The sequence below is a fragment of the Bombina bombina genome, chromosome 5, assembly GCF_027579735.1.
Source record: "Bombina bombina isolate aBomBom1 chromosome 5, aBomBom1.pri, whole genome shotgun sequence".
NCBI classification, from domain to species: Eukaryota; Metazoa; Chordata; class Amphibia; order Anura; family Bombinatoridae; genus Bombina; species Bombina bombina.
The window spans coordinates 203,715,821-203,741,540 of NC_069503.1; the positions used below are offsets into that span (position 1 = coordinate 203,715,821).

The 25,720-nt window shown below is 40.3% G+C and overlaps 1 protein-coding gene across 2 annotated transcripts in view; it reads right to left on the minus strand.

The window, feature by feature from the left end:
• Positions 1-25,720, minus strand: part of DIP2C (disco interacting protein 2 homolog C) — a 911,498-nt gene that overhangs the window by 244,347 nt on the left and 641,431 nt on the right. For both annotated transcript variants that reach the window (XM_053713839.1, XM_053713838.1), the window contains 2 exons: positions 24,347-24,483; positions 11,721-11,929 (listed from right to left, as the gene is read on the minus strand). In XM_053713839.1, the coding sequence (XP_053569814.1) occupies positions 11,721-11,929; positions 24,347-24,483 (346 nt within the window). The remainder of the gene's footprint in view (positions 1-11,720; positions 11,930-24,346; positions 24,484-25,720) is intronic.

Here is a 25,720-nt window from a genome sequence, read left to right on the forward strand (position 1 = left end):
TATCTGAATCATGAGTGTTTAGTTCTGACTTTACTGTGCCTTTAATACTTTTATTATGCAATCTTAATTTTTAATATTAAAGGAACGTGGAACCCAAACTTCTTCTTTAATTATTCAGATAGAGAATACAATTATTTTTTTTTTTTTGACTCTTCTTGTGTAATTTATTGTGTTCATAGTAAGAAAGTTTTAACAAAAGTTCAGTTATTAAGTTATGTTACTTAGAATCAATGTAATATAAAGGTAGCTATGAAGTTAACTGGCAGTCTTCACAGTACAGTTCAGACAAACTCTAGAGCAGAGCTTTCCAAACTAGAGAATACAATTTTAACAAACTTTCCAATTAACTTCTATTTTCAAATGTACTAAAAGGGACAGTCAACTCAAAATGTGTTATTGTTTGAAAGATAGATAGATAATCCCTTTATTACCCATTCCCCAGTTTTGCACAGAAAACATGGTTATATTAATACACTTTTTACCTCTGTGATTACCTTGTATCTAAGCATCTTCTGACTGCCCCCTGATCACATGACTTTATCTATTGACTTGCATTTAAGCCAATTAGTGCTGTGTTTTTAGAATCCCTGGGCGTCAGCACAATGTTATCTATATGGTTCACATGAACTAGCTTCCCCTGATGTGAAAAGCAAATACAAAAGCATGTGATCACGAGTCTTTAGGGACTTAGAAACAAACAGACATTTAGAGGTTTAAAGGTTATAGAGTATGCCAATATAACCATGTTTTTTGTGCAAAGCTGGGAAATGGGTAGTAAAGGCATTATCTATCTTTTTAAACAAGCAGCAATGTACTACTCAGTTAGCTAAATGCATTGGGTGAGCCAATTATATGAGGCATGTATGTGCAGACAACAATGAGCAGCTCCTGACCCTACCTGGGTATCCTGTTCAACGAAGAATACCAAGAGAACAAAACAAATTAGATAACAGAAAATTAATAATTAGATAATAAGTAAATTGAAAATGTATTTAAAATCCCATGCTTTATCTGAATAAAAAAAAAAAATTGGTTTAATGTCCCTTTAAGAGACTGGCTGAGCATTATGGAAAATGTAGTTCCAAAACCTCTGGAGGGCCAAGTTTGAGGATGTCTGATCTACAGTGAGGTCATTACAAATACCATCATCTTTGAAAAGTCTTCTAGACACACAAAGGTTTGTTGAGTTGGTGGAAAGTACATGCAAGTTACATAATGTAAACAACAATTGCAGCATACTGCTCTCCTATTAATTATTTTTTATTCAACTCGGGTGGTTTTTAGCTTCCACTTCTACGGCATCCAATCAAATAAAAGAACAGCAGTTTGAATTAAAAGGGATAGTAAAGTTAAAATTAAACTTTCATGACTCGGAAAGGAAATGCAATTTTTAACAACTTTCCCATTTACCGCTATAATTAAATATGCTACATTCTCTTTATATCTTTTGTTGATGAGCTTACTTATGTAGACTCATGAGCAGCGATGCACTGGATAGGGGGTTGCATATATATATAAAACTTGTGTCACTGGATCCCCCATATGTCTTCAGATAGTTTCCAGTAGTGCACTGCTGCTCCTGAGCAACAAAGGATACCAAGAGAACAAAACAAACTGAATATTATAAGTAAATTGGAATATTGTTCAAAATTGCATGCTCTATCTAAATCATGAAAGTTTCATTTTAATTTCACTGTCCCTTTAAATGAACCACTCATATCCCAAATATATTAAATTATATTAACAGGATTGGATAAAAACAAAAGGAAAGTGCTTTTACAAGTTGTTGTTTTTCTTGGGGGGGGAGAGCACATCTATAAAGAGGTAAAATATATGTAACAATACAAAAATAAAACATGGTAAGTGACTCAATATTGATAATTGCCTAAATGTGCCTGAAGTTATATTCTTAGCAAATTAAAACAAATACACAAATGAATGAAATGTGTAAAATGATTAATTTCCTATTACTTTGCATCATTTCATAATTAACTGTGGGCAATGGTAACAAACACTAAATTGAAATCATAAACGTTCTGATTAATGTATTTTTTGTGTACAAATTGCATAGTTTAGAAGTGAGATGTGAACTATAGATTTATTGATTGTCGGTTACACACAAACGTAAGATGAATGAGTATATACAAGTGACATCAATAGAACAATATTACAATGCAATACAAGATGTCCATCATCCACGGCTGCAGCCAGTAAGACATATAGGTTCTAATTATACTCCAATGGAAAAACAATATCATCTTTAAATTGGAATATAGAGCCTCTCTAATTGAGTTAGCTCCTTGTTGCTTTTAACATTTTTCATAGCTGTCTTTGTTTCATGCTCAATCTTATAACACTATTATTATTTCTATTGTACAACACAGTTTTTAAAGGAAGTAAAAACTCAACAATATTACAAATATAGCTGAAGCTAGAACCTTAAAGGGATAGTAAAAACAGTAGAATAGCATAGTCTGTAAATCCATATTAAAAAGAAAATAAATTTAGTTCTATTTCCACTCCCACTGCATTATCATGTGACAGCCATCAGCCAATCACAAAATGCATATATTCTATGAATCCTGTCCATGCTCAGTAGGTGCCTTAGAAAGTGTGCATATAAAAAGATTGTGCACATTTGGATAATGGATGTGAATTGGAAAGTTGTTTAAAATTGTGTGTTTTATCTGAATAATGAAAGTTTCATTTTGACTTGAGTGTCCCTTTAAAGGGACAGTAAACAGCTTCTAATTACAAGACATTTCTGTTGTGTTGCTACAGAATAACATATCAGCTTTAACATTTTTAAAACAAATTAACATTCTTTTTACGGCAATTGTTATCCAATAGCCAAACTACACTGACCATGACCCAAATAACCTTATACAGTTATTTAATGGACTAAAATAGATCATCTAATATATTGTTGGTAACAAACTATGTTGTCTGTTCCAATCGTTTAGTGTTTGCTGCACAAAACCTTTGATCTATTTTTTATGCTTCCTTACTAACAGTAGTCTAATAATTTGTTTTTACTAGATATTCCAGCAGAATGATGTATGTGCTAAAACATTATTATTACATTCAAATTGGCTTTTTGCAGACCATCACAGAATAAAAACACAAGAAAAGAGAACGTCATGTGCACATTAATTTATTAGTCCGCCTGTCTGTCTTGTGTGCACAGTTAATAATCCAAATTTATGTTTTTGAGGGCTCGAGTAGGTTTTGTACTGTTGTCTACCAGGCAGCGAAGCAATGTATTTTCTAAGGTGCTTATATCTGTAGTCTAAATTCCCCTGTATCAGGTATCAACCTGCTACCTATCACTTGCTATAGTGTATCACTGTGTCCGTCAATATGAGATCAATTATAAATCTCTGCATATTAACTCAGAAACTGTACATATAAAGCATCATAAGGCAAGACAAAATATACAAAAACTACTTTTGTTGACTGGGCAAAAAATAAAATAATTCCATTAATTTTAAGAAAGTACATAGCTGGTAATTCCCTTAAAGGAAATTATTTTTCTACTCAAAATAAAAGTAGATCATTTATATATCAATAATCAAACAGTGGAAAAAAGTTAACAGCGCTAAATCTGGCCAGTACAAAATTAATTCATGGATACAAAGATGTACTTCTAGCTAAAATATAGGTTCTCTTATAACTTGCCTTCTATAACAGGTTGACATACAAAAATACAAAAGATATCTAGAATTTGTTGATTTACTGCTGGGCTTACTTTGCATTCAATCAGCAAAGTCACGCGTTCAATGGCTCTTTACTACCATTTGTTAAGTAAAAATATCATCTATCATTTAACACCATACCATTTTCTCTCACTTGCAAATTGGGTTTTGTTGAACCGCACAGCAGCTTAAAGGGACACTGTACCCAAAAAAATTCTCGTGATTAAGATTGAGCATGAAATTTTAAGCAACTTTCTAATTTATTCCTATTATCAAATTTTCTTCATTCTCTTGGTATCTTTATTTGAAATGCAAGAATGTAAGTTTAGATGCCGGCCCATTTTGTGAACAACCTGGGTTGTCCTTGCTGATTGGTGGATAAATTCATCCAATAAAAAAGTGCTGTCCAGAGTACTGAAACCAAAAAAAAAAGCTTAGATGCTTTCTTTTTCAAATAATTATAGCAAGAGAACAAAGAAAAATTGATAATAGGAGTAAATTAGAAAGTTGCTTAAAATTGCATGCTCTTTCTGAATTACAAAAGAAAAAATTTGGGTTCAGTGTCCCTTTAAGAAAGGATTCTCAATCAAATGCAGTCAAACGAGAATAGTCAAGATTAAAGGGATACTAAACCCAAATTTTTTCTTTCATGATTCAAATAGAGCATGCAATTTAAGCAACTTTCTAATTTACTCCAATTATCAATTTTCTTCATTCTCTTGCTATCTTTATTTAAAAAGCAGGAATCTAAGCTAAGGAGCTGGAGCATTTTTGGTTTAGTACCCTGGATAGCGCTTGCTGATTAGTAGCTAAATTTAGCCACCAATCAAGAAGCGCTACCCTGGTGCTGAACCAAAAATGGGCTGGCTCCTAAGCTTACATTCTTGCATTTCAAATAATGATAGCATGAGAACAAAGAAAAACAAAATTTATGCTTACCTGATAAATTTCTTTCTTTCCGGGCATATAGACTCCACAAAACATTCTAATTACTAATGAGATATTCACTCCTGGCCAGCAGGAGGTAGCAAAGTGCACCCCAGCACAGCTATTAAGTATCACTTCCCTTACCCATAACCCCCAGTCATTAGGCCAAAGGGAACGGAAAAAGAAATATCAAGTATATAGAGGTGCCTGAGGTTTGTACAAAAAAACTGTCGTCTGAATTTAAACAAGGGTGGGTCATGGACTCTCTATGCCCAGATATAAATGAATGGATCAGGTAAGCAAACAATTTGTTTTCTTTCCTATGGCATAGAGTCCACGAAACATTCAAATTACTAGTGGGAACCAATACCCAAGCTAGAGGACACAGAATGACTAGGGAAGGAAAACAAGACAGGCAACCTAAACTGAAGTCACCAACACTTGAAGAACTTTTCTCCCAAAAGAAGTCTCAGCTGAGGCAAAAGAATCAAATTTGTAGAATTTGGAAAAAAATATGTAAAGAGGACCAACTGGCCGCCTTACAGATTTGCTCCACAGAAGCTTCATTTTTGAAAGCCCATGAAGATGAAACCGCTCTAATGGAATGAGCCGTAATTCTCTCAGGAGGCTGCTGTCCAGCTGTCTCAATAGCTAACCGGATAACACTTCTCAACCAGAGAGAAAGAGTGGTAGAAGTGGCCTTCTGACCCCTACACTTACCAGAGAACAACAAACAGGGCAGAAGTCTGTTGAAATTTTTTTCTGACGAAAAAAGTTGCTTGAAGGTAAAATTTAAGAGCACGCACAACATCTAAGTTATGCAAAAGATGTTCCTTCTGGGAAGAAGAAACAACAATTTCCTGATTAATATTGCAATCTGACACTACCTTAGGGAGAAACCCTAGCTTAGTATAAAGGACCACCTTATCAGCATGAAAAATAAGGTAAGGAGAATCACACTGCAGAGCCGAAAGTTCAGAAACTCTGCAAGCAGAAGAAATAGCAAGAAGAAACAAGACCTTCCAAGATAGAAATTTAAAAAAAAAAAAAAGTCCCAAATGAGCACAGCACAGAGGATGAGGGTGCACGTAAGGCCAAGGGTACCGCCTCAACCCTCCAAATGTCGATAATAGCAAGAAAGGTCTCTAGCACTCCAATATTCAAAAGGCAATTTTATTGAATATAGCAACGTTTCGGGGTCACAGCCCCTTACTCATGCTTCATGAGCATGAGTAAGGAGCTGTGACCCCAAAACGTTGCTATATTCAATAAAATTGCCTTTTAAATATTGGAGTGCTGGAAACCTTTCTTGATATTATCTAAGATAGAAATTTAAAGGGACAGTCAAGTCCAAAAAAAACTTCCATGATTAAAATAGGGAACGTAATTTTAAACAACTTTCCAATTTACTTTTATCACCAGTTTTGCTTTGTTCTCTTGGTATTCTTAGTTAAAAGCTAAACTTTGGATGTTCATATGCTAATTTCTTAAACCTTGAAGACTGCCTCTAATCTGAATGCATTATGACCACTAGAGAGCATTAGTTCATGTGTTTCATATAGATAACATTGAGCTCATGCACGTGAAGTTACCTTGGAGATAGCACTGATTGGCTAAAATGCAAGTCTGTCAAAAGAACTGAAATAAGGGGGCAGTTTGCAGAGGCATATATACAAGGTAATCACAAAGGTAAAAAGTGTATTTCTATAACATTGTTAGTTTTGCAAAACTGGGGAATGGGTAATAAATTATATTTCTTTTTAAACAACAAAAATTCTGGTGTTGACTGTCCCTTTAAATACTAACAGAATGCATCAGCTCAAATGGAGCCTGCTGCAAAACTCGAAGAACAAGGTTAAGACTCCAAGGAGGAGCAACAGATTTAAACACAAGCCTGATTCTGACCAAGGCCTGAACAAAAGACTGAACATCTGGCAGAACTAGACAGAGCAGAAATCTGACCCTTCAAAGTACTGACTGACAAATCCATCTCCAGGCCCTCCTGAAGAAAAGCCAAAATTCGAGGAACCCTTACTTTGTTCCAAAAAAAAAAAAAACCTTTTGAATCACACCAATGAAGGTAACCGGTTTACGAGCCTGAAGCATAGTATCTATGACTTTCTCAGAAAAGCCACGTCTAGACAAGCTTAGACGTCCAATCTCCAAGCAGTCAGCTTCAGAGAAACCAGATTTGGATGAAGAAAGGGACCCTGAAGTAGAAGGTCCTTCCTGAAAGGTAACCTCCACGGCAGAAAAGATTACATTGTCACCAGATCCACAAACCAGATCGTGCAAGGCCATGCAAGAGCTAAGAGAATCACAGAAACTTTCTCCTGTTTGATGCGAGCAATTACTCGTGGAAGCATTACAAACTGAGGAAACAGATATGCTATGTTGAAGCTCCAAGGAACCGCTAGAGCATCTACCAGAACGGCTTGAGGATCTCTTGACCTTGAACCGTACTTTGGAATCTTTTTGACGAAACGCCATAAAATCCAACTCTGGAACCTCCCACCTGAGAGTTATCATTGTGAAAACCTCTGGGTGAAGAGCCCACTCTCTGGGATGAAAAGTCTGCCTGCTTAGAAAATCCGCCTCCTAGTTGTCCATTCCTGTTAAGTGGATGGCAGAGAGATGGCAATCGTGAGACTCCAAATTTCTCCCTGGTGATTGATGTAGGCCACGAGGTGATGTTGTCTGACTGAAATCTGACGAAAGCTAGTTGAGGCCAAGCTATTTAAGCATAGAAAAATGCTCACAACTCCAAGATGTTTATTGGAAGAGACGACTCCTCTGGAGTCCACAGACCCTGTTGTCTTTAAGAAACCCCAAACTGCTCCCCAGCCTAACAGGCTGGCGTCCATGGTCACAATCACCCAGGAAAGACTCAGGAAGCATGTGCCCCAAGACCGATGGTAATGTGAAACCCACCATGAGAAAGAAGCCTCTTGTGGGGGAATCCAAATTTATCTTCTGCGAGAGATCTGAGTGGTCCACGTTCCATTGACTGAGCATGCATAGCTGCAGAGTTCTCAAATGGAACCGAGCAAAAGGAATAATGTTCAAGAAGGCCACCATCAGTCCAATCACCTCCATGCATTGAGTCACAGATGGACGAATAGCAGACTGGAGAGACAACCAAGAAACATGAAGCTTGGATTTTCTGACGTCCGTTAGAAAAATCTTCATGGACAAGAAATCTATGATTGTTCCCAAGAAACAAACCCTTGTATCTGGAACAAGGGGGCCTCACCACTGCCAGAAGAGCCACCAGAACCTTTGTAAAAATTCTAGGCGCTGTAGCAAGGCCAAAAGGAAGGGCAACAAACTGGAAATGTTTGTCCAGGAAGACAAACCTTAGATACTGGTAATGATCCCTGTAAATAGGAACATGAAGATACATGTCCTTCATATATATGGTCATCATGAACTGACCCTTTTGGACCAAAGGAAGAATAGAACGGATGGTCTCCATCTTGAAGGACGGAACCCTGAGGAATTGATTGAGACACTTTATGTCCAGAATGGGACGAAAAGTGCCCTCCTCCTTGGGAACTACAAATAGATTTGAATAGAATCCTAGACCTTGTTCCTCTAGAGGAACTGGAACAATCACTCCCAGGGATGATAGATCCTTTACGCAGTTTAAGAAGGCCTCTCTCTTTATCTGATTCACAGATAAACTTTACAGGTGGAACCTGCCACTGGGAGGTTAAGATTAGAATCCTATTCTGTTACCGTGGGATACTATATCTATGGCCCAAGGATCTGGAACATTGTGTATCCAAGTCTTCTGGAGAAAAAAAAAGCCTGCCCCCACTACAGGATCGGGGGAGGCCCCTTTATGTTGATTTAGAATCAACGGAAGGCTTCTTAGCGTGCTTCCCCCTATTCCAAGGCTGACCGGACCTTCAAGAAGACTTGGATTGATCTGACTTGGAAGAGGAAAACTTCTGTCCCTTAAAGTTACAAAAGAAACGAAAACTAGAATTCTGGCAACCCTTAGGTCTATTATTTTTATGCTAAGGAAGGAAAGAACCCTTTCCACCTGTAATGTCAGAAATAATTTCTGCCAGACCTGGTCCAAAAAAGGTTTTACCCTTAAAAGGCAGAGATAAAAGCTTGGATTTGGATGTAACATCTGCAGACCAAGAGCTCTGCAAGCTAAAACAGTAAAACCAGAAATCTTAGCACCCAATCTAAGAACTTGCATGTTGGCATCACAAATAAAGATATTGGCTAGCTTGAGAGACAATCCTGTCTTGGATCTCCTCTATAGTAGTCTCTTCTAGGATAAGATTAGATAAATCATTGCACCAATAAGATGTTGCCCCCGCAACTGTAGCAATACAAGCAACATGTTGCCACTGTAATCCCTGATGAATGTACATCCTCTTCAAAAAGCCTGAAGCTTCTTATCCATGGTATCATTGAAAGAACAACTATCTTCAATAGGAATAGTAGTTCTCTTAGCCAGAGTAGAGATAGTTCCCTCTACCTTGGGCACCGTGCGCCACAAGTCATGAATAGGGGAAAAAGGAATCCCTGGTTTATCCCATTCCTGAGTTATAATATCTGCCATACGGTCTGGAACTGGAAATACTTCTATAGATGAGGGTACATCATATACTCTATTAAGCTTACTAGACCTCTTTAGATTCTTTGCAACATATTCAGATTCTTCCAAAGTAGCAAGAACCTCCTTCAAAAGAACTCAAAGGTGTTCAAACTTAAATCTGAAATTAATCTGCTTTGAATCTGCAGAATTTGTCACTACAGTATTAGAATCTGACAATTCCCCTTCAGAAGCCACTGAAGAATCATCCTTATCAGATAATTGAGACAAACTGAATAACCCAGCTTTAGCGGAGTCAGCCTTACTAACATCAATATGTTTAGATTTCCTCTTTTGTTTACTAGAAACCTTTGGAAAAGCTGATAAAGCTGCAGAAACAACAGAAGTAATCTGCGCAGCGAAATCCCCAGGTAAAAAACCATCCCCAGGAGGTTGAGAGGAACCGCAGGGCACTGTTTGGGAAGCTTGAGGGGAAATCTGAGGTGTAGCTAGAATAACACTAGCCTGAGAGACATCTTATCTTTAAACTTTAAAGTTTTATTTAAACATGAAGAGCAAAACTGTACAGGAGGAATTATCTTAGCCTCCAAACACAATAAGTATTTTTCAAATGAATCAACTTCAGCATTAGTGTCCATAATTGAGTATCAGTTCACAACCAAAAAATTTAAATGTCAAATTGTTTATTTATATGAAGAAATAAAACATAAATAAGCACTAAAAACCCTCAGCTCTGCTATCCCACTAGCACAGAAAACCGGACACACCCGGTAACAAAAACACCTCCTTGCTACCGGAACACCCAAATCCACTTGCCACTGTAGAAAGAAGAAAATGCAGCCTCCACACTCGCCGCAGCAAACTCCGATCTGAACGGAGAAGCCGAAAACCGGAAGTGCCAAAGAAAAACAGCACAAAAACCAACAGCAGCACAGCAAAAGTGATTGGGCCGATAAGCTGAGCTGAAAAGTGATTGCAATAAGTAAGAAGTAAAACAAACACCTGTCAAACACTTCATACACTCTCCCATCTCTGAGCCCCCAATAAAAAACGATGCCTCTTTCACATAAAAGCAGTGCCCCTAAAACAGATTTAAATACTTTCCACAAGGGTTTCACCTCTATAGTGCCGGTACCTTCAAACCTAGAAGGGAAAGCACTGACCTGTGGATCGTGCTCTGTCATGCAGGAGCTGTTTTCTGAGGTGCGGCAGCTTCACCATATCTACTAGGGAGCTATAGAAAAAAAAGAACAGAGTAACCAACTCTGGCTTTTTATAATAGGGGTAGCAATAATGTTAGACGTTTAAGCAAAGACTACCTCGCCGTCTTCTAACTGCTAATAGCCACCATTACTCTTACTAAAGAGATTGACATGGACACATCATAGCCCCAATCCTTGCTTGTAGGGAAAAGTACCAATTAAAAGGATTAAAATCTTCAGACACAAGGAATAAAACCCCACTGTCTTTCACACAAGTATTATCTATAATCAGACATATTAGGCTGATGGAGCAATATTCCTTTAAAGTACTAGATAAGGTTGATCAATACTTTGATTTGGCATCCGTGGCTGGCTCTTTTCCCAGATTAGATAATATTAAACTATAATACTGTAGAACCCTGGTTATCAGAGAATCCCATCATCGCCTATCCCCCCCCCCTCTCTCTTCTGCCTTGCCTCTGGAAATATACAAATATACATATCTATATAGAGTCATGAAGGTCCAAATATGTATTGTTATCTATATTTAATTCAATGTTATTGTTTATATTTATGTACACTTGTTTACCTCTATATAAACCTGTTAATACTAAGCCATCTGGGAGCTGTATATCACATTGTATATTTTTCATTTACTACTCCTTCTAATATTGTAAAATAGAGACATAGTACTTATAGGCAAGTAATATCACTTTACCATAGTCAATAAACGCATAGGCCCATCTATGAATATGCCAAATGTTAACAGCCTCATGTGCTCGCAATGACGTAACAATTTACTGCTGTATTGACTTGCATCTGTCTTTTTTTCTGTTGTTTATTTTCTTGTTGGATTGTATCAATAAAAAATTTAATTTAAAAAAAAAAAAATCTTCAGACACCATCTTCGCCATCCTCCAGTGATCAAGGCAAAGAGAATGACTGGGGGTTATGGGTAAGGGAAGTGATACTTCACAGCTTTGCTGGGGTGCTCTTTGCTGCCTCCTGCTGGCCAGGAGTAAATATCCCACTAGTAATTAGAATGTTTCATGGACTCTCTATGCCATAGGAAAGAAAATTGATAATAGGAGTCAAATTTAAATTGCATGCTCTATCTGAATCATGAATGAAAAAATGTAGGTTTAGTACTCCTATAAGAAAAAGACAATGCGTACATAACAATAGTTACAGGGTTTACAGTAATAAATGGTTGGAGTGAGAGACAGGTTATAGGCGGAGCTAACTGCTGCAACATAAGGCTAAAACAAGTAAAGAAAACCATTGGTGATCATGGAATTTTTTATTTTTTTTTAAACTAACCTTCCTCTGTAGACAAATTTCATGGGTTCCACTGCCAATGCGGTTGCTACTATGTCATCTGCATTATGTCTCCTTCCGCTAACAACCATCAGACCATCCATTTTTCCCACAACAAAGACAAGGCCAGCTGGGCCAATAAATCCGAGAAGCCCGGTCCTGATGAAAGGATATTCACTTATTGGTGCTCCTGAGCTGGTCATTGGAAATACCTAAAAACAGACAGACGAGTGATGTATTAGAAATAACTGCAGTTATACAATGCATGTTAGAATGATGCCTAATGGTATCATGTGTTCTTTTGATGTGTTTCATCATAGGGTTTCTGTATAGATAATATATTTTATGGTTTCTCTATTAAAGTCTGCTTTTTGTAAAAATAGGCAAATATTGCCATTTTGAAATTCAAACTGAAGAACTAATGTTCCTCTTGACATTCATTCTACCATTAAAAAGTTTCAATAAATTGAATGTTAACATTGAAATATCAAATGTAATAAATGAATATCAAATATAACTATATCTGAATGACAACATACAAATATAACATCGTAATTATTTCAATAAAGTCTATTGGACTCAACATGCTGTTGATATCGGAGTATTATAATTTTATATTTGATAAAGGGAAAGGTAAACCTTTTTTGCACAAATGTTGAATGTTCCGGAGACACTCAACATTCTTTTAGAACAAATAAGGCCAATATTCATTATTATTAAAAAATGTGAAGAAACACGTCTCCCTCCCTACTCTTTATATGATAAATATAGGGTAAACATTCATCACAAATTTTCAATTAAAAACACAGGCTACACATTTTTAGCAGTTTCTATATAACTTCTTCACACAGTTTTCTCTAAGGCCAAAATAGAAATATAGCCTTTTGTTTTATATGTTTCAGAGCAATAATAAAGTCCTGAAAACATTATTGCATAATTTATTTTATACTACTTTAGTACAGTGGCCATCTGGCCATTTTCAATATTATTTGCTAAAATCTTAAATTGTTTTTTCTAATTTGTGCTGGTTACTCACTGAAATACTTATAATAGTGTTAAAATGTACAAAGCAGAAAAAAAGAATCTGTCTAGCACAGGGGTCTGAAAAAGGCTTAGCTTAGCAGCAAAGTGGTTAAAACAAGCGTCTTGTATCAGGAAAATTTAAGTAAATTTAGTGACAAATAAAAAACTTTACTGTGTTTATAATCAATTTATACAAAAGTCTCTTTCTCCTTAGCTGCTGTCTTTTTCCTTTTATAAACCGTAATAAATGTCTCTACTAGGCTGATCTTCCTTACACGTTTGCTGCTCATCACCTGCATCTCTCTGCCAATCCCTCCACTGACGTCCTCTAGCATCATGGATAACATAAAAAAAAAATCCTTAACATTCAAGGACCTCAATAACACTGCTCCGTTCTAGATCTTTTCCTTTGTCTACAGACATTCTCCTCAATGCCTCCTTCACTCTGACCAAGACCTAATTCTCTCCTTTTTTGTTACTTTCTCACATTCCTGTCTTCAGGACTCCAAATTCACCTCAATCTTGTGGAACTCTCTATCTCGCTCCACAAAACTCAATACTAGCTTTCAAGGTTTCAAGAGTTTCTTAAAATTTCCACTGTTCAGGGATGCATACAATGTACGCTAACCTTTCCCTACGGCAGCTCTCCCCCTTCCTTCACCAGTTCCCCTTGCACATCCTTGGCATGTAAGCTCACAGTTGTCATGTAACTCACCTTCACGCAAGCTGATCTACGACACATGGGAACTCATGGGCAGGGTCTTTTACCCACTCATCTGGTCTATTAAAGCCTCTGATAAATGCCACTATTGTATATTGCACCAATGTCTATAGTGCTGCAGAATATGATAATAATAATACTTTGCAAACCCAATCAATGACAATTAATAACATTTGCTTCATTTCTAAGCTGTCTTTTCTATAAACAGTTTACACTGCATTGAAAGGGTTATATTTAATGATGTTAACATAATCCCAAAGAAAACATTTTGATCAAAAAAAGCTAAAAATAAACTACTGAAAACCATCATTACAGCGCACAGATAAAATTACAGGCAGGTTGAAAACTGTAACAGCGTTCTTCAATCAGTCTTCTAATTAATGTATTTATTTCAATCTCACCTTTCTGATGAGTCTAGCATTTAGTTTTGGAGATCAAAATTCATATTTCCAAATGTTTTAATTTGAATAAAAAATCCAGCAGAGATGCTGAAGAAATTATTTTAAGTGGTCAGAAGTCAATGTAAGAATTCTACAGGGTAAAAAAGCCTGAGAAATTGCAGGCAATGTTGTACTTGTACTAGGCAGCTACTGATTCAGTTTTTTTCCGCAAGAGAACATCATACAGAAAAGAGCTAATAAGAACATAATTATGGGAACAGTGATGTAAAAAGTGTTCAGAAAAAAATAAAACATTTGTTAAATATATTTCACTGGGTTTAAAGCCTTGGTTGACAAGTGGATCCATAGATGCTGAGTCAATGTTCCTGATATGTTATTATTATGGACCTATTTAAATAGGAGGGGGTTCTCAATTCAAAATTCATTAACATTTCACTTAATTTGAAAAACACTTTACTTTGCTGAAATAATTTTCTTGTTCAGCTAGTGGGGGGACCATCTTAGTCAACAACTGCAACTATGGGGGTCTCAGCGTCAGCTAGTGAGCAAAAAACACTTCAGTATCAATTGTGTCCAAATTTCATTTTATGGTTTTACTTACATGGTTTCTCAGAAAAAGATAGATTGCTACTGTTTCATATGCACAAGACCTTTTTTTCCTAAAACACCTTTGAAAGAAATGATCAAACCAAAACTTCCCTTTAGCTGTAGAAAAACTTAATTTATGCTTACCAGATAAATTCCTTTCCTTCCTGGCAGGGAGAGTCCACAACTTCATTCCTTACTGTTAGGAAATACAACACCTGGCCACCAGGAGGAGGCAAAGACACCCCAGCCAAAGGCTTAAATATCCCTCCCACTTCCCCTATGCCCCAGTTATTCTGTCGATGGAACAAGGAAAAGTAGGAGAAACATCAGGGAACAAAAGGTGCCAAAAGATATAATATAAAAAGGCAGCCGTCCATAAAAAATAAATAAATTACGTGCGGGGTCGTGGACTCTCCCTGCCAAGAAGGAAAGGAATGTATCTGGTAAGCATAAATTATGTTTTCTTTCCATACCGCAGGGAAAGTCCACGACTTAATTCCTTAATGTTGGGAAAACTATAACCAAGTTCCAGAGGACACTGAATGAATAACGGGAGGGAACAGGAAAAAGACGCGGGCCCTATTTTGAGGGCACCACAGCCTGCAAAACGTTTCTCCCGAAAGCTGCTTCAGTCGAAGCAAACACATCAAACTTGTAAAATTTAGAAAAAATGTGTAAGTAGGACCAGTTAGCCGCCTTCTTCAGATTTGTAGGCCTTCCGCCTACAAATCTGATCCATTGAGGCTTTGTTCTAAAAAGCCCAAGAAGAAGCCACTGCTCTAGTGGAATGAGTTATCTCAGGAGGCTGTCGTCCCGCTGTCTCATAAGCTAAGCGGATGACAATCCTCAACCAGAAAGATAGAGAGGCCGTAGTAGCCTTCTGTCCTTTACGCTTCCCTCCATAGATGACAAACAAAGTGGAAGATTGTCTGAATTCCTTAGTAGCCTGAAGATAGAGCTTTAGGGCACAAACCACATCTAGATTGTGATGCAAACGTTCCTTCGCTGAAGGAGGATTAGGACACAAGGAAGGAACAACAATTTCTTGATTAACGTTACGATTCGACACTACCTTAGGGAGGAACCCTAGTTTAGTGCGTAAAACTGCCTTATCAGCATGAAAAACCAGATAAGGGGGATCACATTGCAAAGCAGAAATCTCAGAAACCAACAAAAAACAACCTTCCAAGATAACAATTTAATGTCAACAGTATGTATAGGCTCAAACGGCGCCTGCTGCAAAACACTAAGAACAAGATTGAGGCTCCAAGGCGGAGCCCCAGATCTAAACACAGGTCTGATCCTAGCCAGAGCCTTAACAAAGGACTGCACATCCGAAAGCTCAGCCAACCTTTTGTGTAGTAACATCGACAGGGCCAATATCTGTCCATTCAGGGAACTAGCAGATAGGCCCTTCTCCCGTCCATCCTGCAGGAAAGCTAAAATTCTGGCAACCTTAACCTTATGCCAGGAAAAGCCATGCTCTCCACACCCTCTTTTGGCTAAGACTAAACGTTCAATCTCCACGCAGTCAGCCTCAAATAATCTAGATTTTAATGAACGAAGGGACCCTGTATCAGCAGATCTCTGTGACAAAGTAACCTCTACTAAGGAGATGAGGGCATCCCCACCAGATCCGCAAACCACGTCCTTCAGGACCACGAAGGAGCACGCTCTCCTCAGGAGTGATGTCTGCAGCAGGATCTTAGGAAATGAAAGCTATGAAAAAGGGCGCCAAGCTATTATGAGCTGCGCAACACTTCAAAAACAAAAGTGAAACCTGTTTGTTCCAAGCCAAACACACACAGCCTATGAGCCTAAAAAAACTCACATTAAGCAGATATAAATCCCCAAACTGTTCAAATAATCTCCTTAAAGGATATATTAACCCTTGATCCTATCGAGGTATAAAGGAGCCACACTGTGACCCTGTATAGTGTTTTAAAATATATATATATATATATATATATATATATATATATATATAAAATGGTCTTACCCTCCAGATCCATGCTGTGGAACAGGCACAGCCTCTCAAGTGTGACAGTTTTGCAGCAGCGCTTCTGACATGGACTTGAGTGCGTAGCAGCAAGCAGTGAAACTCCCCAACACTGATTGCTCAGGAGCTGTTAGCGACAGTCTGGATGGGTTCGCAGAAAAACTTCCCTGCATCTCCAGACTCTAACTTTCATCAATACTCTCACTGAGAGGTTGACATGATTACTTAAAACTCCAGGCCTTTCTTGAAGGGAACATACCCATACAGGACTATCCAAATCTTCCGACACTTCTCTGCCACCTCCAATAGTGACAAAAGGCAAAGAATGACTGGGGTAATGAGGAAGTGGGAGGGATATTTAAGCCTTTGGCTGGGGTGTCTTTGCCTCCTCCTGGTGGCCAGGTGTTGTATTTCCCAACAGTAAGGAATGAAGTCGTGGACTGTCTACGTGTGGAAGGAAAGAAGATGTGTCTATAGTAAATGTTGCAAAGTGTGGGAAGTCATATATATATATATATATATATATATATATATATATAAACACACATATGTATTTAAATAATTAAAACACACACACACACACATACATACACATACACTCATGTATATATATATTTTTATAATTTCTTTAAATCAGAATATCTCAAGAAAAGTTTTAATGTACAAGATGAATGATAAATTATCTGTTCTCACTGACCACATCTTTTGCTGAAAGTTATCACAAAAATATCACACAAACAAGATGGTTGCTTGAGGTGTGAATATGAGATATTTTACAGCCTCAAAAATATGAAAAATCATGTTAAATACAGAAGTGTTAGCAATTTCCACAAGGTGTGGTTTTTGTTTTGTTTTCTAAACCAAGTCTGATTTTCAAGCTTTGTATCTTGGTACATGATAAACAAATAGGAAACACAGATTTTGAAAACAAATATATTTTTAAATAAAGTTGGGCAATATGATCACTTGTGTGTATACAATATTAAGAAAATATGGAGTATATGATCTTTGGGTGCCACCAGAAGGTGTAATGTGCCTGTGCTGTATGTGTAATGTTACTAGTCATTCAATATTAAAGGATCAGTATACTCAAAATAAAACTTTCATGGTTCAGACAGACCATGAAATTTTAAACAACTTTCCAATTTACTAATTGTTACAGAAGCATTAGTTATTTTGTTGTGAAGAGCTTATTTCCCAGCAGCAATGCCTGAACCAGCAAGCCAGCGCCTAAGAAGGGCTCCAAGAAAACCGTAACAAGTATCATTTCATAAAGAGTTAACTCTTTTTTTTCAGCTTTTAGAAACTATTGCCTAAATACACATTTTTGCTGGCCTCAGCTCTAAGTTTAGGGATAACCAATCCCATTGTCTAATCACCTCTGGAGCCAGACTGCTAATTGATAAGATGAACTTGTAAACTTGTTATCTTAAGTACTGTAATCCTATTGTGGCCTGTCAAAGGACAGTGCTCTCTATCTAAATGTGTGATGGGGGATTTTGTGCTTCCCCCCCCTCTCCCCCTGGGAGTGCCCTGTGTGCATGTAACCTTAATAAAAAGCAGGCTGGGCATCCCAGTGCTGAGTTCTTGTTTGACCCTCAATCGCAGCGTTGACTCGTTTTTGTGGGCAGAAGGGTATCCTAGCTGTACTACAGCTAAGGGAGATTATTCTATATTTGCGAGACTCATATAGAATACTATGGAAAGCAGCTTCTCCCCTCTTTAGCAATAGGGATCCAGGCTACTAAGCGGTCCATCTCTCAGCGATACTAAGGGTAACCGTAACATTTGGCGGCAGCGGCGGGATTTTCCTGGATTTCCTAGGAGAGGTACAGAACGGATGGAGAGCGCTTACGAAAAATTGAAGCGTACAACCCTAAAGGATTTACTTGAAAGCAGAGGGGGGTACACCAGCAACCGGCCGAGGAGAGAGCTGATCGCAGAATTGAACGAACTGGATCAGAGCTTCACAATGGTGGAAACACAGACCACGATTAGTGACGAAAAAACCAGGATTGTTCGGGAAAGGCTCTCATTATACGGGCCGAACCCCTCCATGGAATTGGTACAGCAGTTGATGGCGGAGGCGGACGAGGATATACGAGAGACTCGAGCCCACGAACTCAACCTAGCGAACGCACACCGCAATGCTGTAGCCCCGCAGGTAATCATCCCTGTCGAAAATGCTGGGAGGCCCAAGATACCCTATACAGCATTTCGACCCTTTCTAGAGAGCGAGACAGGGATTGATGAATATTTGGCGGACTTCGAAAGGCAATGTGCCCTGCACCAGATTCCCAACAGAGAGTGGCCCACGATATTGTCTGGGAAACTATCCGGGCGAGCCCTGGAAGCCTTTCGTACTCTGGGTGCTAAGGAAGTGACACAGTATGAGCTAGTTAAGGAGACACTGTTGCGACGGTACGCTGTAACTCCGGACACGTATCGCCGACAGTTTCGGGGCACGGAAAAGAAGCCTAACGATACCCATATGGAATGGGCGCACCGAATGCGGAGAGCGGCAAATCACTGGCTGAGCGGAAGTAAAGCGGTGACTGGGGAGGAAATTTTACAATTGTTTCTCTTAGAACATTTTTATAATGGCATGGAACAGCAAGGGAAGGAATGGCTGCGAGACAGGCGGCCTTCTACCTTAGAAGAAGCAGCCAAATTGGCCGATGAACATTATGACTCCCGTCTTCACGAACCCATGAACTACCGAGCTCCAGCACGGGTCGAACCCAGAGAGGTTTACCGTGCACCCCCTCGTGCTGAATTCCGAGCCCCGGTGCCCACAGGGCCCGTCCGACACTCAGGACCACCCAATAACAGCTCTGAGCATCACAGACCGACTTGCCACCGATGCAAGCAACCAGGGCATTTCATGGCTAGCTGCCCCCTTAATACGCACCAGACACCCAGGAATTACAATTACCCCTCTGGGTCCTATCGTCCAGCCCGGGCCCTCTGTGTTAACCAAGAGGCCCCTATGGAGGGATATGTGGGGCCGCTTCACGAGGCAGACCCTGTATATGCTGCCTCAGATAACCGCCAGCACCATCGGCAGAGGGTATGGCTCGAGGGGCGATCTACCGAGGGATTGCGAGACACAGGGGCTACTATCACGCTGGTACAGAGTCATTTGGTGCCAGAGCACAAGCGATCCGGACAGACTGTGGCCGTTAGAGTGGCGGGGGGGGATGTGTACAAAATTCCAACAGCTAAAGTGCATCTTGATTGGGGAGCGGGAAAGGGGGCTGTGAACGTGGGCCTAATGGATAATTTACCTGCCGAAGTACTACTGGGCAACGATTTGGGCCCCATGACTTCTGCCTATGCTCCAGTATGCAACAACGAGGCGGACCCAGTGACTACACGGGCCCAAGCCCGGACGGAGCGAGAGCTCTCACCAGTGCGGGAGACACAGGTAAGACCTACCCCGACCTTGCCTGACAGGTTAGGCCCCATACCCTGGGACACCCCAGATGCTTTCGAGGCAGAGTCTAAGACTGACCCGACCTTACAAAAGTACCGGGAACGAGCAGAGACCGGAGGGGGCGGGGCAGATAACGAAACATTCTTATGGGAAAAAGGGAAACTATACCGCTGGACAGAGAAAAGGGGACAGCGTAGGCGACAGCTGGTAGTGCCCCACAAATACCGTCAAGAAATCCTCAAAATAGGCCACGACATCCCCTTAGCAGGCCACCTAGCCGTTACCCGTACCCTACACCGCATTACTCACACGTTCTTTTGGCCAGGGGTGCACGCTGACGTTAGAACTTACTGTAACACCTGCGATGTGTGTCAACGAGTAGGAAGGCGAGGCGATCACCCTAAAGCCCAGCTAGTAAATATGCCCATTGTAGAGGAACCCTTCAGCCGGGTTGCTATTGACCTAGTGGGACCACTGGCTACCCCTAGTCCCTCCGGTAAGCGCTACATTCTTACCGTAGTGGACTACGCTACCAGGTACCCAGAGGCTGTCGCCCTATCCAACATACAAGCGGATACGGTAGCGAATGCACTAGTACAGGTGTTCTCCCGGGTAGGATTTCCAAAAGAAATCCTATCCGACCGAGGCACCCAATTTACGGCTGAATTAACCCAACAACTCTGGCAGGTTTGCAAAATTAAGTCCCTCCTGAGCTCCCCATACCACCCCCAGACGAACGGGCTGTGTGAGAGGTTCAATGGGACCCTCAAGCAAATGCTCAAGACGTTCACTCAGGAATACCGAGACTGGGAACGCTTCCTGCCGCACCTCCTATTTGCTTATCGGGAGGTGCCCCAGGAAACGACAGGGTTCTCTCCCTTCGAGTTGCTCTACGGAAGAAAGGTACGGGGACCCCTAAACCTGATCCGGGAGCACTGGGAGGGAGAGATGGAGGCTGACGGTGTCCCCATTGTGCCATACGTGCTGGAACTCAGGGACCGAATGGAGCAATTAGCCAAATCCGTGCGGGCTAATCTCCAGTTGGCCCAGAGAAGACAGAAAGTATGGTACGATCGGGGGGCCCGAAAGAGAATCTTCACCATAGGACAAAAGGTGTTAGTACTTAAGCCGGTGAAGACAGACAAATTGCAGGCGTCCTGGCAGGGTCCCTACCAGATCGTAGAGAAAAGGGGAGACACCACTTATGTGATAGCTAGCTGCCATGACAACAATCTTAGAAAGACATTCCATGTAAACATGCTCAAGGAATATTTTGAGCGACCAGAGAACGTGACGGCCGTATGTTGTTCCCCTCAGGAAGACCCCGACAGTTTACCCATTCCAGACCTATTAGAAAAGAGTCTCCCCACAGGTATAGTGGCGCAGGTTCAGATAGGGGACCGACTTAGCCCCACTGAAAGGGAGCAGCTCAACCAACTCCTCCAGTCCAAACACCTCACCTTCTCCCCGAAGCCAGGGTACACTACTTTAACCACCCACCAGGTAGATACTCCGGGACAAGCTCCCTTGCGCCAGGCTCCGTACCGAATCCCCGAAGCAGTTAGGACAGGAATGAAGAAGGAGATCGATGAGATGCTCCAGCTCAGGGTAATTGAGCCCTCCGATAGTCCATGGGCCTCCCCAGTTGTCTTGGTGCCCAAGAAAGATGGGACCACCCGGTTCTGTGTAGACTATCGGAGGCTCAATGAAAATACCGTGACGGACGCTTACCCTATGCCCAGGGTAGACGAGCTACTCGATCGTATAGCCAGGGGAAATTACCTGACCACTATTGACCTCTGCAAAGGTTACTGGCAGATTCCCCTGGCCCCGGAGGCTATCCCCAAGTCGGCATTCGTCACCCCATTCGGCTTATATCAGTTTAGGGTAATGCCGTTTGGGATGAAGAATGCCCCAGCTACATTCCAGCGCTTGGTGGATAGGCTCCTGGATGGCTTCCAGAGTTTTGCTTGCGCCTACCTGGACGACATAGCGATCCACAGTGAGTCCTGGGAGGACCACTTAGCTCATGTGGGAATGGTTCTGGATCAGATCCGGGCTGCTGGCCTGACTCTGAAGCCAGAAAAATGCCACTTTGGGATGGCCGAGGTACAGTACCTGGGTCACCGGGTGGGGTGTGGAAAGCAGCGACCAGAGCCGGCCAAAATAGAAGCTGTCGCCAATTGGCCCACCCCCATCACTAAGACTCAGGTCCTAGCCTTCCTGGGCACGGCAGGGTACTATAGACGGTTCGTACCAGACTACAGCACACTTGCCAAACCCCTGACTGACTTGACCAAGAAGAACTTACCTCGACAGGTCCTGTGGTCTCCCCACTGTGAAACGGCTTTCCAGGCTCTCAAAAATGCTCTAATTAACGCTCCTGTCTTGGCGGCCCCAGCCCTTAACAAACGTTTTATCGTCCATACAGACGCTTCCATGTTCGGGCTGGGAGCTGTCCTCAGCCAAGTAGGCGAAGATGGAGGGGAGCATCCAGTTGCCTACATCAGCCGGAAGCTCCTGCCCCGCGAAGTCAGCTATGCAGCGGTCGAAAAGGAGTGTTTGGCTTTGGTGTGGGCATTAAAGAAATTGACTCCCTATTTATATGGTCAGGAGTTCACTCTGGTCACCGACCATAACCCGTTGGTGTGGCTGAACCGGGTCTCTGGAGATAACGGCAGGCTATTACGTTGGAGCTTATCGTTGCAACCCTTCAATTTCACCATTACTTACAGACCTGGGAAACAGAATGGCAACGCCGACGGGTTGTCCAGACAAACAGACCTCAGCCCTGCATAACCAGCGGTCTGGACAGCCTTAGTCTGCCCCGAAAAGGGGTCAGACCGTGTCTGCCAGAGTGTTCCACAGAAAGGGAGCACTGTTACAGAAGCATTAGTTATTTTGTTGTGAAGAGCTTATTTCCCAGCAGCAATGCCTGAACCAGCAAGCCAGCGCCTAAGAAGGGCTCCAAGAAAACCGTAACAAGTATCATTTCATAAAGAGTTAACTCTTTTTTTTCAGCTTTTAGAAACTATTGCCTAAATACACATTTTTGCTGGCCTCAGCTCTAAGTTTAGGGATAACCAATCCCATTGTCTAATCACCTCTGGAGCCAGACTGCTAATTGATAAGATGAACTTGTAAACTTGTTATCTTAAGTACTGTAATCCTATTGTGGCCTGTCAAAGGACAGTGCTCTCTATCTAAATGTGTGATGGGGGATTTTGTGCTTCCCCCCCCTCTCCCCCTGGGAGTGCCCTGTGTGCATGTAACCTTAATAAAAAGCAGGCTGGGCATCCCAGTGCTGAGTTCTTGTTTGACCCTCAATCGCAGCGTTGACTCGTTTTTGTGGGCAGAAGGGTATCCTAGCTGTACTACAGCTAAGGGAGATTATTCTATATTTGTGAGACTCATATAGAATACTATGGAAAGCAGCTTCTCCCCTCTTTAGCAATAGGGATCCAGGCTACTAAGCGGTCCATCTCTCAGCGAGACTAAGGGTAACCGTAACACTAATATTATCTAATTTGCTTCATTCTTTTAGTGTCCATTGTTTAAAAACATACCTAGGCAGGCCCATGAGCAGAAATACAATACAGAGAGCTAGCTGCCCCTTGTTATTGATAGCTACCCATCAGTGCATTGTTTCTCCTTCAACGAATGATACCAAGAGAATAAAGCAAATTTGATAATAGAAGTAAATTGGAAAGTTGTTTAAATGATATACTCTGAATCAAATTATGGGTTCCATGTCCCTTTAAATATAGGAAAAAGTATAATTCCTTACTCAACCACAGAAATGTCTTATATCTGTTCAATTATACCTTTTATTTTCTTCCTTAAAACCAAAACAGTGGATGTCCCAGGAGGTAAATTTACCTCTTAATGCCTGAAGGTTTTGTATAGTGCATTATGACGGCAAGCTCTTATGCCGAGACCTTTGTTGCCATTAAGATTACTTGTAAAATAGCATTAACACTCTTCACTTTACACTTGTAATGCGTTGCAGCCCTTTCTGGTAGACATAGGGTTATCCCCAGCCTTAATATGCGCGACTATCATATTGTTACATATAAATTATAACATTTTGTTTATTGTGCCTTCTGTAGAAGAATTTCAACAGGATAACCGATAAACAAAGAATAAACTGTACAAACTTTCAGACAAGGTTTGTGTCATATAGAGAAATACCAATTTAATCACAAGTTGTATCCCAGTTTCCCTTAGGGAAATAAATATTTTTAACATCAGACACATCTGACTGTGTGGGATCACTACCAGTCTCCAAAGCTCAAGGTAATTGGTTATATAAAGTCAGATAAAACTCAAGCAAAAAAATAAACCTTCCTGAAAAGAAACTAAAGGTCTTTAGTAATTACATTTTTACGTTATTGCATAAAATTATATAAAAAACATGAATTTCTATTTTTACAATTTTTGTATGTCCCTTATTTTACCCACCTCAAATGTGTTCTTCGTCATGCCAGACAGACCATAATATGATGTACCCGTAGCAAGCGCACAGACACAGAGCTCTCCAATTTCATCTGTTCGACATAACTGTGGAATTCCATCCGGTTTTACTGTACACATGATAGCTTTAAAAAAAATAAAATAATAATTAAGAGACGTTAGGGAACACATCTAAGTCTGATAAAGCCTGGTTTATAGAGCAAAGGAAAAATAATTTATAGCTTACCTGATAAATTCAGTTCTTTCATGGTGGCAAGAGTCCACAACCTGTTACATATGGGATATGCATTCCTACCAGGAGGCGGCAAAGTTTCCTCAAAATAATATAAAACCCATCCCACCTTACACATACCTCAGTTTAACCCATATTCAAGTGGTGAGGTGTAAGAAGGAGAAAAAGTCAAAAAATTATTTGCCGGGAAAGAAGATGTGCTAAAAAAGAATTAGCCCCATAAGGGTGGGGGCTTGTGGACTCTCACCATCATGAAAGAAATTAATTTTTCAGGTAAGTATAAATTATATTTTCTTTCATATAGGTGGCGAGTGTCCATGACCTGATACATATGGGAACCAATACCAAAACTGTGGAAGTCCCTGAGTAACAATAAATGGAGTGAATGAAAAAAGCCACAACCTAAAAGAAAATATATCTCTTATTGACAAACTGAAACTATAGGCACAATCATCAAAACTAAGACAACTGCCTGAAGGACCTTTCTACCAAATGCTGCAGAGGAAGCAAAAACATCAAAATGATAACATTTAGTAAAAGGTATGAAGAGAAGACCAAGTGGCTGCCTTGCAAACTTGATCAACTGAAGCATCATTCTTGAAAAACCAAGAAGTGACAACTGACCTAGTACAATAAGCTATAATCTGCTGTGGTGGAGGCTGACCAACCTCCAAATAAGCCTTGTGAATCAAAAGTTTCAACCAAGAGGATAAAGAGATAGTAGAGACCTTCTGACATTTCCTAAGGCCAGAAAAAGAAAAAAAAATAGACTAGAAGTTTGTCTGAAAAACTTAGTAGCATTAACATAATATTTCAATGCTCTAACAATATCCAACAAAAGCAAAGATCTTTCTGAAGCATTCTTAGGATCATGACACAAAGAGGGAATAACAATCTCCCTAATAATGTTGTGTGAGGAAACAACTTACCAATAGGCACTCATCCACTAATCATCGAGGAGCAGACAGCCAAACCAGTACTGAAACATATCAGCAGAGGTAATGGAATAGGAGTATAATGTCGATCTGTAAAGGGAGGTAGAAGACACTGAGTCCCTGCAACAGAATTTACAGAGAGCCAATGAAGGATTTCCCTTGAGGCGAAAACATTGACTCCTAAGGCAAAACTCC